The 18536-nt window shown below is 35.4% G+C and overlaps 1 protein-coding gene across 3 annotated transcripts in view; it reads left to right on the top strand.

The window, feature by feature from the left end:
• Positions 1–15705, top strand: part of LOC141504386 (centrosomal protein kizuna-like) — a 163075-nt gene extending 147370 nt beyond the window's left edge. For all 3 annotated transcript variants that reach the window (XM_074209341.1, XM_074209339.1, XM_074209340.1), the window contains 2 exons: positions 14073–14116; positions 15546–15705. In XM_074209341.1, coding sequence (XP_074065442.1) covers positions 14073–14116; positions 15546–15649 — 148 coding nt within the window. In that variant the 3' untranslated portion in view covers positions 15650–15705. The remainder of the gene's footprint in view (positions 1–14072; positions 14117–15545) is intronic.
• The last annotated feature ends 2831 nt before the right edge of the window (positions 15706–18536 follow it).

Raw genomic sequence — 18536 nt, 5'->3', positions numbered from 1 at the left:
TATTTTGTTTTTTATTGAATCTATAAATTGGGCAAATTAATTCATAAACTTGGTCATTATACATGGATTTCAGCAAATTTTCAATTATGTTTCTAAATTTTGGAAACCAGGTTTTATGCAATTTTAGTTTTATGTTCTATGGTGCTCATACCTGTATCATGCACACTAAAATCATGTTTTGTTGTTTTTTCTTTAAGAAGAATACACTTTATTATTATTGCCTAATAGTTTTTTTCTAAACAAATGACATATAATACTTAAATAAAAGCATGATTTGTTAGGAATAGTTGATTCTGAGTACTTGACATTTATTCTATACTGAGGAAATCTATAAATTTAGTGTTTGGAATCTTGTTTTTGTTTTTAAAGAAAAGAAACATGCATATTATACCAGGGAGTTCAGGTTGTTGCTTATTTGTGATTGGGACACACTGATATTTCTTCAAGGCTTACATTTAAGGATTCCACTTATTGCAGTCACTTCTTGTGCTTTATTGCTTTTACAAGTGGTCTCGAAATCCAGTACTTGAGAATAAACATAACAGTGCAAGACTGCTGTAGTACTTTTAAAAATTCTTCTTTGCTCTATTTTGTCAGTGAGCTGATGAGTGACCTTAAAAAAGACCCTGTTGGACCTAAATAAAAAATGGCTTCCTCTGATGTCCTAGAGACAATAATTATGATGTGCCAGTTAAGCCCAAACTACAGCTGAGGGATTTTACTTTAAAGCAGAGGCTTGGGCGCAAAAATGCATTTATAGCTCTTTGTCTGGCACCTCATTATGTGTGGGCCTGATTCATTAAGTAATTGGTTTGCAGTTGTTTACATGAGTATTAAGGCTTTCTATTCAGCAGCCTTTGAGAGATACATTGTGCAAATGTTGCATGTTATGAATGCAGAATGAGGGGCAGAGGACGAGTCCTATTGGCTAAACACTGCACTCTGTTGAAAACCAAGAGAAAGAGATTGGGTGCTGCTTTGCATAGCAATGACTTTCTTAATAAGCTTTACAGATTAATACACACAAGCTATAAAAGATGCAAAGAGATACTCTTAGCACATTTATACATGCTCATTTCATTATTATGGAAGTGGAGATGGGAAGAATTGAGTTCTTTCATAGTCAGTTTTTCAGTGCAATGTCTTCAGTGCATGAGACTTAATAGAATCCGATGTTTATTGTATTATAAATCATGGGGAAGTAGGCAGATCTGCAACAGTTTATTATTAAAGATTCTTTCAATGTAAATCTTTTTCTACTATTGTATTTCCTACAGCAAAATCATTTTGTGGTTGAGTGGGGATGAAAGGCATAATGTACGAAGGAGTGAGTCTTAATAGGAAACTGCTCTCTGAGTAAAGACCACTTGTTCCCTTTTGTTCAGAGGTGCATGCCAGAGCTTCCTCTTCTCTAACAAACATTGTCTTGTTTTACCTTCACCAGAAAACTATTTTTACTCTCCTGGATTCATTTACTCAACTGAGAATATATTTTAGCAGTCTGACATGTAACTTAAGTTTAATGGTTGGATAGAGATAACATTTTTCCAAAAGAAAAGAATGTGCTCATGTAACATAATTGCCTGGGGAAAAGGTATCATAAGTCACGCCTGCATCTCCCTGGAAGAGCAAGCGGCATGCTATGTGTGTGGCATTTTATAGCCTTGTAGCAACAGAAACAGCCAGTGGAGGTCACTAGCATTCTAGCTAATGTTGCACTGTAGTTCAGTGATTTATTTCTTCTTGCTTGATTGACTTTGTCATTTTTCTGGATTACATAAACATGGCAGAGGATCAGTAAATAAGCATATCTGATTTTAAAGGCTATTTTATGGCTATAAAAATGTATGTGTATAAATATATGCAGTTTTTTATTTGTCTTAACAAATAAGTATTATCTATAAATTCTATCATAGCAACTGCTTTCTATGGGAAGTCATAAATTTTGTTTTTTGCAACATAAATAATGCACAAAATCACACTTATCTTATTAATGAAGTAAGGTCATTAAGAAAGTTGATAACAGGATACCTTTAAAAGGGGACAATGTATCTTAGTGTAAAGAACCTGGTTAGCCATCAGGGGGCACTCAGACTTTATAAAATTAAAACTTCATGCATTCGGTTACTCAAAACTAGAAAATACATTGGGATTTTCTTTTTCTGTTTTTCTTCTTTCTATAATTCTTACCATCAATGCTCTTTATTACTTTTAAATATTTCTAGGCAATCACCAGAGAGTCAGAAAACAGACAAAATGAATAAAATAATTAACAAGTATTTATTGTCCTTTCTTTTCCCCAAACTTGTTGCACTTATTTTAAGCTCCATAAAAGTATTTGGGATCTTGCTTTTTCTCATAGCAAGGCATATTATCTAATCTTTATAAACATTCTATAAAATCCTGTGCAGTATAAACCTTAGACTGATAAATGATGACACAGCCACAAGAATTTACCTCCTTTTCCCTCTGTATCCCATGGACAGGCTTGCAGGTATCAGGGCACCTGTTTTCACCCACTTTTTTTCCCAACTCTCTGTCCCCCATCTAAATTCCTGTACATGCCTCTTTTTGGATTTTAGTTTGGGGTTATGTTGGGTGAATTGAGGGAAGTCGCATTTGACAAGTAAAAGGAGATGGAAGAAATTTAGTGGAGTAAGTGATTAAGGAATCACTTATGTACTATTCTAGGTGTGGAAGAAGTCAGGGCCAATAAACACCTCTATGTTTTAGGCTTTGTATTAAGTACTAGAGATACAAAGAAGAACATAAGACAATTCCTGCTCTTAAGGAACTCACAGTCTCATGGAATTTACAATTTCTAATAAAAAGAAACTAAAAAACCAGAAAGGTGGGGGCGGGTAGAGCTCACCTTTCTTACAGCAGCTGGGATGGGAGATGTTCCAAAGAGGGCTGATTCTCTGAATTGGTTTCATCTTACAAAACAAATTTCAGGATTTGATGTAGTGCAGGAAAGCAACTGGGTGAGAAATGATGAGGACAATTCCCTGGGTGCCATCCTTAAGTAGAGGAAGATGAAGAAGGAGCTCCCAGATGTCCACCTACTATTCTTCAGCTAGAGGCAAGGGTTGCGGAAGAGGCTGAGTTTTCCTGGTGATTTCATCTTGTTGAATGAGTTTCTGAAGTCCAGGAAAGTAGCTGGGTGGGAAATAATACTATTAGAAGAAATGCTAGAATCTTCAGCAGCCAACTGATATAGCCAGCTATATCTAGCTCTAGATATAGAACTAGAAAAGGCCTTAGAGGTATCTTGGCCAAGCCCTTAATTTTGTAGATGAGGAAATTAAACTACAGAGAGCTTCAGCTACTTGCCCAAAGTCACACAGGGTTTAAATGGCAGAGCCTGGATTTAAACTCTAGACATGTGACTCCAATATACCGTGGTGCACATTTTCAATTTCATTTTCTCTTATCAAGCATCAATTTGCCAACTTCAAGAAGAAAATTAAAACTGCCAACTATTACACTACTACAACACACTTTATTCCTCACCAAAGATGTCCATCCTCACGGAAGTTGCCAACCCATGAAAAGGATTTTTTCTTGGCAAGAATTCTATTCCCTTGACACTCTGGTCAGTAATTCATTTATTTGGTGATCATTCTAATGAAATGAAGGGTACAGGTTCAATTCTGAAATGAACAGTAATAAAAAAAAATCCTTCCATTCAGCATTTAGCAGATATTTATTGAATACTTAAAGTATTGTGTAGAAGTGTGCTGGGATTGGGGGCAAGGTTTATTGATCAGGACATCCCAAATCCCTAAGTCCCTTGAGTTACCCCAATCCACTTGATGAAATTAGAAAAATGCTGAGCAGGTGGAAACAGTGAGATTGTTAAAGTTTTTTTCCTATTCAGATTTAGGTAGTTACATTTACATCTTATAAAAGGTGAGCTCCTTACCGATTTTGAAGCCTTTTTAAAAAAATCTTATAAAGGGTGAGTAGCTCACCTCCTAGGTGGACTTTCTACAGATTGCAAAGTCAGGTAAAGAAACATTTCCATTTCACTGTTCCTTGTGGAAATACAAAAAAAGTTACTGAATCATTTTGAAGAAATGAAATGACTGAGGAATCACATATATTCATGATGAAAGGCAAGCTAGTCAGTCCTACAGAATCCTAAAAGATAATCGTCCATAACAGTCATGAAGAAAGCCTTCTGTGAAGGAATAACCTAACTCTTGAGAGGGAATTATACTTCAGCTTTTCCCTTGTGCATCATCCAAAGTATAGTGTGGAGAAGGAGATTTCTCACTTTCCACTTAAATGGAGCTGAAGAAAACAGGCCCGAAGATTCTAGGTTTGGAGTAGATTTGAGCTGAGAGGAGGAGCAGATCCAGGACAATGTCCGCCACTACTAATCCTTTGATATCAAAGAGGACCGTATTAACCAACTAAATAATTGGAGGCATGACTTGCACAATTATGTTTATTATAGTGAGGGATATGCTGTGCAAGATATCTTTCTTATTTGCCTATCCCAGGACCTGATTTAAAGGAAACAGTTCTATTGGAGATGGTTTGGCTGCTGCAGGAGTTTCTTGGTCTTAAATTGGTTTTGCTTCTTTTCATATCATCGAGGAACCATGGTGCATCATCAACTTCAGGCAAGCATCAACATGTACTATCTAGTGACAAAATGTGACTTCCATGTATATACCAACCTGTCTCTCAATGGACATTTTGACCTTCCCTCACAGACCTTCCTTGGTTTCTCTTCCTCCCATATCAGTGAGAAACCACAGTGCACCCCCCAATGCCAGGCAGTACTTATCTGGCAGCAGGATGAGACATTCTTATGCATCCTAACCTGTCACTCAATGGACCAATCTTCAGTATGGTCTTTCCCCTCAAACCTTCCATCTTTGACTTGTGAGCTACTCATCAGTATGATGCAATTAGCAATAGCTTTAACACTAGGACAATGTCAGCTTGTTTTTCATAGACTTATACTGCTCCATTGTCAGTATATTCCCTAGAGCTCAATCTCAAAGGACAGCACCAGAACCATATTTGTAAGAAAGTACACTGCAGGTTTGTAAGCAAGAGATTTGTTACTATTCTTACTAGGCCATTTCAGTTAATGCCTTTGCTTCAAAGCCAAGTTTTAGGAGTGCAGCCCCAAAGAGAGCCTTGAACTTTAGATATTTGCCATTTTGTGGATGTAGGTTGGAAGGCTATCCCCAGAACGGGTGCTCATTATGCAAAGCACTATGCTAACCTATGTGAGATACACAAAGACATACATGGTCTTGACCTTGTGAAATTTGTAATCGCTATTTGCCATAACTTCCTATTTACCAAACACATGCATATGTATATGAAAAATTCAAGAGGTAAGTAAAGAAATTGGAAGAAAGATGTACTTCTAACACCTCAGAATATTTCCATTCCCTGGCTTATTCATTATAGACATAATAGATGTAAATCCATTTTCCATCCTACAGCATTGTGTGCCTTCTTTTTTTTTTAATTTAAGGCATTGGGGTTAGGTGACTTGCTCAAAGTCACACAGCTGGGTGATTATTAAGTGTCTGAGGTCAGATTTGAACTCATGTCCTCCTGATTCCAGGGCTGGTGCCCTATCCACTGTGCCACCTAGCTGCCCTTATAAGTGTGCCTTCTTATAATGTATAGAGCTAGAAAAGATCTCAGGAAATCAAAAGGTCTGTTCTTTCTTCCCTGCTCCCCTTCTCTGTCTTTAGCGGGCCGTTATAGTATAATCATCCTGATTTCAAGGTGAGATACCTTTCTAAATACCTCCATTCGTAGATTTCTACTCAACATTTGTCTATATTATCATGACTTTTGAAGAAGGAAATCTAAGTAATTTTCAACCCCTCACTGATATTCTCTTTAAATGTCTTCTCTACTACAAATTTACCTCTTTTTTCCTTCATGATAGCCTATGTTTTCTCTTTCCTTTCTAACTTCTATAGCCTTAGTTCCATTCACATCTCACAGCACCTGAAACAGTGTTTAAACAATTCTTGAAAAGTTCCAGGTTTGTCCCACCTTCCTCCAGTCCTTAATGTCACAACTAAGGTGTCTTCTCATTTTGACAGTGTACTTTTTATCTTCTCCAATATCCCAACTCCCTGCTTCATAACCCTTCACCAGACTAGCAGAAGTAACATAGATCTCTTGTTTTTACCTCTATGAGGGTTTACTCATTCTCCTATTTGTAGATTTTTGGGATGGAGAAGTAAGTTTTGTCCCCTTCTTCTGAGAATTTAGCTATAATTATTCTTATTTGTTCAGAATATCTTTCTTTTGGGATTGAGATGATTTTGAATGGTATGGCCAGAGCCTGCCCTAGAAAATTTTGTTAAATTAACAAAATATGGGGGTTTTGTCCTACTTTTTTCTCACAACCCATCTTCTCAGTTGAGGGAAAAAGACATTTAGCTGCCTAGGCTGTTTTCTTGCTGTCACCTGCAAGTCAACTAAGGTATTAATTGAAAAATAAGATGTTAACTGACAATGGCTTATGATGTATTCCCTTCTCAGGCATTTCATTTTTTAAAGGAGATTCTTTAGGACCTCTTATTCCTAAGGCCCTTAGCATCAAAGATTTATAGTGCAAAGTATAGCGATCTTCCCATGGGATGTCCCCTACCAGACTTCTGCTAGTTAAATCTACTAATTTTATTGTCCTAAAGCAGTTTTTTAAAGGAATGTGGGGGAGAAAGTAAGAAAGGCAGATGACCATTTCTTCTTTTTGTGAAAGAGAACAGTCTCATCTATACATGCCCAAGTCAGTATATACACGTTTATAAATGAAGACTTCACTTTCTATCAACAGTCAGCAACAATCACTTCTGACCTGAACTTTACCCTCTTTACTCAAAGGCACATTTATGTGGTACTTTCTTTTTTTTAATGTAGTACTTTCTTTATCTAGTCCTGCCATTCCCACTCTTCATCCTTTTAACTTACCCTACCAAGAACAGACTAAACCAAGTATTTTTGTTCCTTTTCAAGCAACTTCTTGATTAAATAGACACCACAAATTTCCCACAGATGAAACTTCAACTACTGTTACTTCACTCTTAGATCTTTTCGTTCAGTCATTGTTATTTTCTTCTGGTGATAAGTTTTGTTTTTGTTTTTGTTTTTTAGGTTTTTGCAAGGCAAATGGGGTTAAGTGGTTTGACCAAGGCCACACAGCTATGTAATTATTAAGTGTTTGAGACCGGATTTGACCCCAGGTACTCCTGACTCCAGGGCCGGTGCTTTATCCACTGCGCCACCTAGCTGCCCCGTGATAAGTTTTTAGAAAGGCAAATACAATTTCTGATTTCAACTACAGTAGCAAGAAAAGTACTTAAATTATCTTTTTGTTGATCAAAGATGCTCAGAGTTGGAGCTTCTTTGAGACTAGAATTGAATTCAGTCCAATTCCTACTTGAAAAAGAATTTCTGTCACATCATGCCCAACAAGTTCAGGGCTTGCTTGATGGCCTCTGATGTAACCTCCTGAGTCAGCCCATTCCACTTTTGGACTGCTCTATTGTTGGAAAGACCTACATCAAACTCAGTTTTACCTCTTTGCTACTTCTGCTAGCTGTTTTCAGTTTTGCCATCTGGACCTACACTTAATAAATCTAATCTCTATTCCACATGTTAACCCTTTAAATACTTCAGGATAGCTCTCATTCCCCCCCTGGAGTCTTCTCCACAATAACATCCCCCATTCCTTCAATATAATCTCATGATCAAGGTCCTTCGCTTTTTACGTCTCTGGGTGGTCTTTAGCTTATCAAGTGTCTTTAAAATATCCTGCAAGGAGATGAGCATGTGGTCCAATCAAATAATAGTTCTGCATCTTTAGCTGATGGATAGTTTGCCTTTCTTTTATATTCCTAGTACTTAGAATACTGACTAATATATCATAATCACTTATTCTTATTGACTCACTGACTGATAATTTGGCCCCATTTTTGTTTCTATTTACTGGCTACTCCTAAAGAATGAAAGCATTTTCCCCATGAATCTTTTCTACTGGAAAGATTATATTGCTTTAAAAAAATTACAAAGTAATATTCATGAATGTTTCATGGCTTCTCAATTAATGAATTTAAATGTTTTAATTACTAGTAGTTTTCCATGTCAGTATAGTTCACAGGAGATACCTCTAGCTACAAAAGTTAGGGAAAATAATTGGTTTTATCCAACTACTCAATACAAAGAGATCCTTTGTTATGCATTAATTATGCCATATTTATAAAATGATGCATAAAATGTTTAGTCTTTATGGTGAAAAGAACCTCATTTCCATTGTTTTATTTAGTCCTGACTCAGTGAATTTAGTATAAATATTCTTATCAAGATAAAAAGGGGGAGAACCCATTTATGCAAAAATATTCATAGTAGCCCTTTTCATAATGGCAAAGAATTGGAAATTGAGGGGATGCCCATCATTTGGGGAGTGCCTGAACAAGTTGTGGTATATGGTTCTAATGTAATATTATTGTGCCTTAAGAAATAATGAGCAGACAGAAAAACCTGGAAAGATTTATATGAACTACGACAAAGTGAAATAAACAGAACCAGGAGAACATTGTATACAATAACAGCATTATTGTACAGTGACTTAGCTGTTCTCAGCAGTTGAATGATCTAAGTCAATTCCCAAGGATTAATGATTTTAAAAATGCTATCTGCCTTTCAGAGAAAAAAAAGCTTTCCAAAAAAAATGGAATCCAAATGTAGATTGAAACAAACTAATTTTCACTTTCTGTGATTTTTCTTAATGTTTTTCCACCTTTGGATCTATGTCTTTCTTATACAACATGACTAATTGGTAATATGTTTGTATGATTGAAAATACATATTTCAAATTGCTTATTGTCTCAGGGAAGGGGAAAGCAAGGGAGGGAAATAAAAAATTTGGAGTTCAAAAAGAATTTTTTTAAGTAAATGTAAAAATTGGAGAAAATGTAAACACTGAGTGAAAAATAAAATATCTAAAAATATTCCTATCTCTATTTTGTAGTTACTTGTCCAAGTTTACTTAGCTAAATTAGTGGCAGAGCTAATACCCCAAATTTTCTCGTTTCAAGTCCCTGCTGCCCCTCCAATACACTTACCCTGATATAGTATCATATCAACATGGACTATTCATGTTTGAATAGAATAATAACAGACTTTGCATTTATCAAGTCTTTAATCAGACAGAGAAAAATGTCTTTTGTTCAGCTACCAAAAAAGCAGAACCTTTAGATTTAGGTTTTGATGTTGTATTGTATTTTGTTTTTGCCCAAAATGGATAATTTTGAAGAGATTTGTATTTTCATTCTAGATATGTATATAATCTTGAACCTGTTATCTCAGTGTCAAATAGTTACCTGTAAAACTTGCTCAAGGAAGAAACATGATTGCTATAGTGTAATTATGTTGCAGTAATGCTTTCCAAGATATATGCATTGCTTTCAAACTTCATAAAAGATTAGCCAATATGACTCTAGGGATTTTATAGTACTGTCACCACATTCCTTGACCTAAAACCTTTTCTCTTTCACTGTGCATGCTTTCACAAGTTTTTTTCTTTTTTTCAAAAAATTTGCTACAGTAGTTAAATAAATTTTTGATTTCCATCACTCAAAGAAAAGCTTTCTAGATCTGTATTGCCTCCCCATTCTCTCAATTAAGCAATCCACAAACTTTCTTCAGTGAGTGAACCCCTTCACTCAAAGTAAAACTTAAGTTGATTGCTGAAGTAAAATCTTGTTAAATGATTTTTTTATACACTTTCTACCAGTATTAACCAAATAGCATTAGGGGAATGAGGAAGGAAGGAAGCCAGGCAGGTAGACCTGTGGAACAACAGAACTCCTTTGGTTGACTTGCCACAACCCCAAAAGCACTCTGAGGGCAAGGCAAAAGAAGGTGGACTTATAGGAGAGAAGGATGAGCATACAGAACTAAACGTGGCAGGTCACCTCAGTGTGTGTAGAACTGAAGTGGGTTGAGAACACTCCTATTTCCTTTAGGGTCCACTACAGGTAAGAGACTTACAGGGCTAAAATTACAGATAAGAATATCCAAGAGGAATCCTTGCTCCAGATTTCCTCTCTAGTTCACTCAAGGGACTCAGTTTTACTATTTATACATTCTCTCTCTCTCTCTCTCTCTCTCTCTCTCTCTCTCTCTCTCTCTCTCTCCATATATATATATATATATATATATATATATATATATATGTGTGTGTGTGTATATATATATACATATAGATATCTTCATATGTATGCACATGCATGTAAGTACATGTGTATTTTGGTTCATATATACATGTGTGTATATATATACATATATATTTCTGATTGGTAAATGGGAAAAATATTTTAAATTAAGATTTTTCTTTGAAAACTCTACTGGCATTGTCACATCACACATGGGGTGACCCCTGGTATAGGGAGTAAATAAAGAGAAAGGAATACAGAACAAGTACATAAATAGAAAAAGTGGTGGAGGATGGGGATTAAGGGATATCATATTGAGTGGAAAGGTTGGATTTTTGGCAGGAAATGGACTTGGGGAAAAGACACAGGCACATGCTGGGCTAGCATAGGGAAAAACAGGAGTTGTTGCAAAGGTTCCTGTCAGCATGTTCACTTTTTTTTCCCAATTTTTGTCCCTGAGGTTGCACGGTTACCAACAGCTCCAGAAAGAGGAGATTGCCCTTCCTCTAGCTCCTCCTTCTTATCTTTAAACCCCTGGGATTGCATGAGCAAAATTTCAAACTGTGGGAGACTTAGAAAGAGGAAACACTTCAGGCCTGCTGCCCTTGTTGATGTGTACCAAACAGGAAGCTGTGACCATTTGCCTCTCCTGGTCCTAGTGCTTAAAACTAACTTTGATGACCATCATAACCGAACCAAGGAGCAGACAGAGCAGCCCCTTCTGGAGCTGCATCCACATTCAGGGGCCAGGAGGCCTGCAGGATGGGCAGCTTGTCCACTGTCACAAGTTTTCTTTGTTGAAAAAGCTTTGAACTGCTTCAGAGAACTCTTAAGATCTGTGGGATACAGATTGAAGAATGACATGTCATGTGCATTAGTTGTATGCTTGGTGGGGGAAAGCGATGTGAAAAATACAAGTTCCTTTATGGAATATCATCCTATTAATTTCAGGTTAATTTCAGAAATGTTTTCCTAAAAATTAATGTTGAATCTAGCATGAATTTTAAATCCTCCTTATATGCCTGACTTAGGTAGAAAGAGTTGGACCCGGCACTGGAAGGTCAAGTTTCAGTCTACCATGTGTAGCTTTGTTACCAGGGGCAAAACCCCACCTTTGCAAGCATACTCTTCATCTTCGTCCCTGTAAAGAAGCATAGTTCTTACATTGCCTACTGACAGTGAAATGTGAAGATACTTTGTAAAGTGCAAGATGCTGTGGGAATGCAAATTGGTCTTAGAATGTTTGCACAATTGCATGGAATGCCTACTACCTCTAGGGCCTGATTGTGTAATGTGGGATATCAAGGATGGATAATATTAGTATTTTAATATTTGCATTGGTTCTGGCTCAGCACTTGAGTTTTTCCAATCAGTTATGTGACTTATTTGACATTTTAGGACATTTTTTTAAATTTTGCTGACTAGGAAAGCTGTAAAGTAGAAACTGTAGTATGCTGTCACTGCATTTATTTATTAAATGTGCTAAAAACAGAATCATGAAAAACAAAATATCCATTTATTCTATATTTACTGAGACCTGACTATAGATAAGGCACTGATGAATTTCATTTTTTCTGATTGGTAAATGGAAAAAAAATACATTTTGGATCATAACTAGGCACCTACCTCCACCCCCTGCCTACTGAAAAGTTCAGTTCTTATGAAAATGAGGTTAGCTTTACTAATGTTCTTTTTTATGATTTATTGAAAGATCTTTAGAAAGAAACCATCTTCCTCACAGTACCTTGTATCAAATGAGTCATGGGTCATAGATTATCCTAAAGACTGACCTAAGGCCTCAGAGGTAGGAACCACCAGAAGTGGGATTTGATCTCAGGTCCTCTGAGTCAGAGTCAGAGTTTTTGCTATTGCACCACACAGTGCTACAGAGTCCTATAGCCTCGTGGTTATTTTTGTTTTTCTTTTTAGCCTCATGGTTTTTTATAGCATTAGTTCATGCACTCCCCCACCTAGAATTACTCCATTTTTACCCTTGGAAATTTTAGCTGTCTTTCAAAGGGCCAGATGTTGTCCTCTTCAAGTGTAGAAATCTTCTTTCCCACTTCTGAACTTCTCTAGCACTTGCTATTTGTACCACTTACATGGCATTTATCACATTTTGCTTCACATAATATACAACTTTTTCTATAACTAACTAGATAGGATGCCTCTGAAGGGCAAGTAGTTAACTCTTCAGTCCCCCAAAATCTAGAGCAGGTCTTTTTTTTACAGAATGAGCACACAGTAAATGTTTGTTTAATGAATTATTGAATAATATAAAGTCTTTACCATAATCTATCCTTGTTGTTATAATGAGTTGGCATACTGTCATTTTTAAAAGTTATTTTTGTCCTGCCACTTGTGGTACCCATTGTATGAGCAGCAGCAATCTGTCAGCACCACCCCAAATGTTCACTATGAATCATGTTTCTCCTGACTGGAAATGGTAGCCATAGGTCAAAAGTCTTCAAGTGAGACCCATTAGGGTTTAATTAAAAGACTCATTACCTGATCATGGAAAATGAAAATGTAAACAGTGACCTAAAGTGAGCTCTTGAGCAATGTTTATTTATCAGTGAGCCTCATGAGTCTTCTCCTATAATATTTAATATTGACACTTATGTAGTCCAAGTCAAAAAGTTAGTTAATAGCTAATTCTTTGTCAAAGAAATTTAAATTCTAAATGTTTAACTTTAGCTGCATTGCAGAAAATATTCAAGATTTAATGAAGGGAGTACCCTCTTTTATGGGTTTTAGTTGGATTGCAAATCAATATATTCCATTTTAAGGAAATAGTTCAAAAGCCTCACAATAGGTTATTTGGCAAAAATCTAAATAGACAAGTCAAAAGGTCAAATAATATACACATACTGTAACTTTTCATTTTGAGACTTTCCCAGGTTTTGTAGTCAATCTCACAGAATTAAACAGTGCTTTATAAAGTAGAGGAGACTTTTACTTATTAAAAGTAGAAAACCTACTAAGAGTGATAATAAACAAGCGCTAATTTTCTTTGTAAATACTCTGTACCTTAGTATAAATTCACTTATACAAGTAAATTTATAAAGTATTTTCTCTAAAAGATTCCATATTGAACTACAGATATAAAATATTTTGATAAATAGAAACTTCTAAGATTTCTGTAATGTAATTTTTCTCCATTAGTTTTAAATCAATCTTTTTTTAATTAAACTAAATTTATGGATTTATCTTGTAAAATCTTTTGTGAGACTCAGACCTATTTTGAATGCAGTATTTCCAACTTGTATTTTCTATTCTATTTTTATTCTAATATCTTAAATAGTCATATCATATATTTCATACTCTATCTTTACAAACAAATTGAGATGAAGCTTTGTTTTTTTCTACTTATCACAAGATTGTTAAGGTGGCAATTAATTCCCCTACATCACTGCCCTCGCATGCTTATTTCATACCAACCTCACAATACACATGCAGCACACAAAGGATCAAAATGATTGAAGCTTATTTGAAAGATTCAAAAGCATCCGTGATACTCTAGATTCCAAAGGATCTGTGATACTCTAGACATGAGAGCAGTCATTTAAGCAAGAATAGAACAACTGCTCATGCATCATAGTAGATAAAAGACTCTAGAAGCAGATTTACTTAGAGGCATGGGAAATAATTTGGGAACCTGTCAACCAAAGATATAAGACCTATCAGATGACTTTTTACTAAAGAGGAAATGTGGTAGTTTTCTTTTTTTTGTAATCTTTTGATTATTTTCTTATTGGGAAAAATCTTTTATATTGCCCTAACTTCTCTTTCATGAACATTAATTAATCTCTACATTTTTGGTTGCTATTGTTTCAGTACTTACACCAATACTTTGTTTTATAGGGATGAAAACAAAAGGAAAGTAACAACCAATTTAAAATCAAAAGGTAAGCAAAAAATATATTTAAAGAACATGTTTTCATTTTGTCTTTTTATCCAATAACCAAAACTATTTTCTAAAACTATTGCATCTGATGTAATATACATATATAATTAACCTATTTGTAAATTAAACAAATATAAATCAGAATTTTAGTTAAAGATGACGTGTTTATGACTTTGTTTAAGACAAATGAATCTTTTGTGTTATAAGCATCCTAAATTCTATAGGATTCAGAATTCTGGGAGGCAAAGATTTACATGGTTTAAATACTTCCATCTTCTTGTTTAAACTACACTGTAGACTATTAAAATTAGGTAAATTTTAAACTAAGGATTTCAGATACAGCCTCAGGATGGTAGATCTCAATGCTCAGAGATTGAAACTCAAAGAGACAGGAAAAGAAAGAAGCCAAATATAGTGAAAAGGAGGTTTGTTTTTTTTTCCTTTTAATTTCTGAGTTTTGAGATAAGTAACAAGATTTTCAGACTAGTAAAAATTTATCAAAGACAACCAAGCAGGAATCTACCTTAGATGACATATAAACAAGCAAATATGACCTGGAGTGAATTTAGTAAAGTTTTAGGAAGTAGTTTAGAATGAGCATGATACTAAACAAAACTTAGAATAACCTTTCCCCTGAAAGAACCTACCTGCCTCCTATTCCCTTTACATGATTAGTACTAGGGGTGGCTAGGTGGCTTAGTGGATAAAGCACTGGCCTTTGAGTCAGGAGTACCTGGGTTCAAATCCAGTCTCAGACACTTAATAATTACCTAGCTGTGTGGCCTTGGGCAAGCCACTTAACCCCATTTGCCTTGCAAAAAACCTAAAAAACAAACAAACAAAAAAACATGATTAGTACTAAATTCATCAAAAAGCAGAGAAAAATGGAAGAAAGGAGCAGTATGGAGTGAATATTATTCCCTAAAGGAGATTCTGTTTTTTAGATTTTAGAGTTACTCCTTGATTGCTTTCATTTTCACACAGTTCAAAAGGATGTGTGACCCTTACTCTTACCAAAGAGAGTCAAAAAACCATGTTATTTTAAATTCAATTCAGCAAACATTGGGCCAGGCACTGTGCAAGATGTTACTGGTGCAATAGCAAGGTGAAAAACAACCCTGCCTTCAAGTGGCTTACATTCTAATGGAGAAAAATAATAAAACTATTATAAGTATATCAATAATATACAGATAAGTTTATAAAATATAAAGGACCATCCTTCTCTACTACTGTAAAACAAACAAACCAAAAAAGTATCAAATGGTTTGCCCTACTGATAGAATTTAGTGAGATTTTTGGGAATATATGTTTAAGTCTATCACTGCAGCCTGAATTACTATCGTTTGTGTCTGCTATGCTATATTTGATAATATCTATTCCCTTGACTAAGATGAAATATTGTTAAATAGCTGTTTGTTTTTCTGTCTTAGCTTTTTGGGGAGAATCTGATGATAGCAATTCTGAAATTGAAGCTGCTTTACGTCCTAGAAACCACAACACCTCTATTGATGATTTTGATGACTTCTATGACTAACAAATATCACCAGCTTGGAACTGAAAAGATTTTAAATAAAAATATCAAGTGTCAAACTGTATTATGCTTTGTTTGTGGTTAAAACTCTTATATAGGTTTGATGTTCAAAATTAGCATATCCTTTTAAGTTATCTCTTCAAATATGAAATTACATGGCTTTTTTTTAAATAATTAGCATCTTGGGATCCATGGAATAAAATATAGGTTCATTTCTTAAGTTCTCCAAACTAAATGGAATCTTTGTTTGGAAAACATGCTTCCACTGAGAAGGAAGGAAATGGGAGGGAGAATGGAGAAACGTTTTTGAAAGGTCAGAATATCCTACTCTCCATTTCTCCAAACTAGCTCTATCATAACTTTTGAGATGGTTCAAGTATAGCCTTGTAAAGAATCTGATGGATTGACTGTTACTTTTCCAGGTTTTTTCCTAGCTCTATGCTTTTTAAAAATTTCATTAAATCAATACTTCATCAAAAATTTTATCCAACTCCTACTTTGTGCCAGCATTGTACTAAGCACTGGGAATATAAAAAGAGGCAAGAAGATAGTCCCTGTTCTCAAGGAGCTTATAGTCTAACAGGAGAAACGTGTGTGTGTGTGTGTGTGTATCTATCTATATATATAAAGCAAGCTATTTACATGATAAATAGGAAATAATGTAGGGAAGACATTAAAATTAAGAGTGCTTGGAAAAGTCTTCCTGTAAAAGATGAGATTTTAGTTGGCAATTAAAGGAAGCTGGTGAGATCAATGGGCAGAATGGAGGAGGGAAAGCATCTGAGACACAGAGGACAGCCAGAGAAAATGCCTGGTGCCAAGAGATAAAGTGTCTTGTTTATTTGTAGGGGGGTGAGGGGAGAGAATCAAATTCAGATAGTAATAAGTGGTTACAAATGAAGACTTTTTAAATACCACTTGTCATTGTGATAATCCAATGATCGAGAACACTGAAGACTGTAATTTCCTTACTGTTTTGGATTATTTATTCAAAATAGGTAAAGTAACAACTCTTCAGTGTTTAGGAACCAATCTCAAAATAGAAATAGATTTTTTAGCAGTAGGATTGGGAGTGAGGAAGGGACAATTTTAGCCATCAGTGCTGTTCTTAGATACTCCAGCTTTCTCTCATAAACATGGTTATGTGGTTGGGTGCAGAGAGGAAATGGTTAGAAATTGAGTTCTGCTTTTTTAGCCTACTTTGCCATAGGCAAACAAAGACACAGATACCATTATCTTTTTTTAGGTTTTGTTTTGTTTTGTTTTGTTTCCGAAAGGAAATGGGGTTAAGTGACTTGCCCAAGGCCATATAGCTAAGTAATTATTAAGTGTCTGAGGCCTTATTTGAACTCGGGTACTCCTGACTCCAAGGTCAGTGCTCTATCCACTGCACCATCTAGCTGCCCCCCACCATTATCTTTTGAGTTGGAATTCATAGAACAAAAAATCTTCAATATGGTTTTATGAAGACTTCAAATTTGAATAAATAAAGCATTTTCACTCATGAAGAGAAACCAACAATAATACTATATAAGACATACTGAAAAATGTAGATACATTGTAATTATGATTCCATACATTGATTTGGCACCTTCTTGTTTTAAAAACACTTTTACATGCAGTGTCTCATTTAATCTTCACAACAAACTCTCAAGCAAGGGAACAGATTTTCTGTTACTATTTCTGTTGTATAAATATGGGAACTTAATTGCGTTCATCAAGTTTTAAGTGACATGTCCAGTGTCACAAAGATAATCTTCAAATTTGAGTGTTGAAAATTCACAATTAAGGATTAGACAAATGCTAAAGGGAACTGTTCCAGTCCTAGTTTTGTATTAACATTAATGTTGGGAAAAAACCAGAGACCAGAACCAACAGAGGCTTTATAGACTTCTAAGGATAACTATTTGTTAGTGGCATGATTCATTTTAAAAACCTTAGTGAAGAATCAAGAAAACTAATCAAGACAGTAGTTTCAATAAAGTAGCAACATACCAATTAACCTACAGAAATAATCAGCATTTCTATATAAATAATGACAAAATTAAGGAAGAAAAAATAAATTCCAGTAAAAAAATTACAAACACACACACACACACACACACATACACACATACACACACACACACACACACACACACACACACACACACACACATATATATATATATATATAGGAAAGAGATTATGATAGCCACAATTCCCACATCTCCCTTCTATTCCACAGCCACCAATTCAAAGGAATTTAACTTCTTTATTTTTATTTAAGGCAATGTGGTTAAGTGACGTGCCCAAGGTCACACAGCTAGGCAATTAAGTGTCTGTGGTCAGATTTGAACTCAGGTCTTCCTGACTCCAGGGCCGGTGCTCTATCCATTGTGCCACCTAGCTGCCGGGAATTTAGCTTCTTAACCTGAAAGTGAAAGCATAATTTCATGTTGACCCTCATAATCCCTGTGGGTAGAGTCTTACATGTTCTCTAGTTTTGGGGAGATCAAGTTTCCTCTATAAAGAAGATAATTCTACTTTCTTTTCTTTTTTCTTTATTGTCTTTCATTTGGGCAAATGTGTAAAACACTTTTTAAATTGTGGAACTATTAATTTGGAAATGAATGTGAACTGCAGGCCTATCAGCTGTGGTAGCCCCAGATCCTCGAACAATCTCAATTTTCAGATTGTTTGTAGACTGTGCCATAAGGAGGTGGTGTGGTTCAATAGAAAGAACAATAACTCTGAGCCAAGGATTTGGGTTCAAATTCTGCCTCTGAAGTCCATTATTTGTATGACCTTGGTTCAACTTCCCTAAGCCTCAATTTCCTCATCTATCAAATGAGGGATTGGATTAGAGGACATCTAAGGTCTCTTCCAGCTCCAAAGCTATGATTCTATG

This window comes from Macrotis lagotis, chromosome 1 (genome assembly GCF_037893015.1).
Source record: "Macrotis lagotis isolate mMagLag1 chromosome 1, bilby.v1.9.chrom.fasta, whole genome shotgun sequence".
NCBI lineage: Eukaryota > Metazoa > Chordata > Mammalia > Peramelemorphia > Peramelidae > Macrotis > Macrotis lagotis.
Note: the sequence above shows the minus strand (reverse complement) of the source record. Positions and strands in the feature narration are given on the sequence as shown.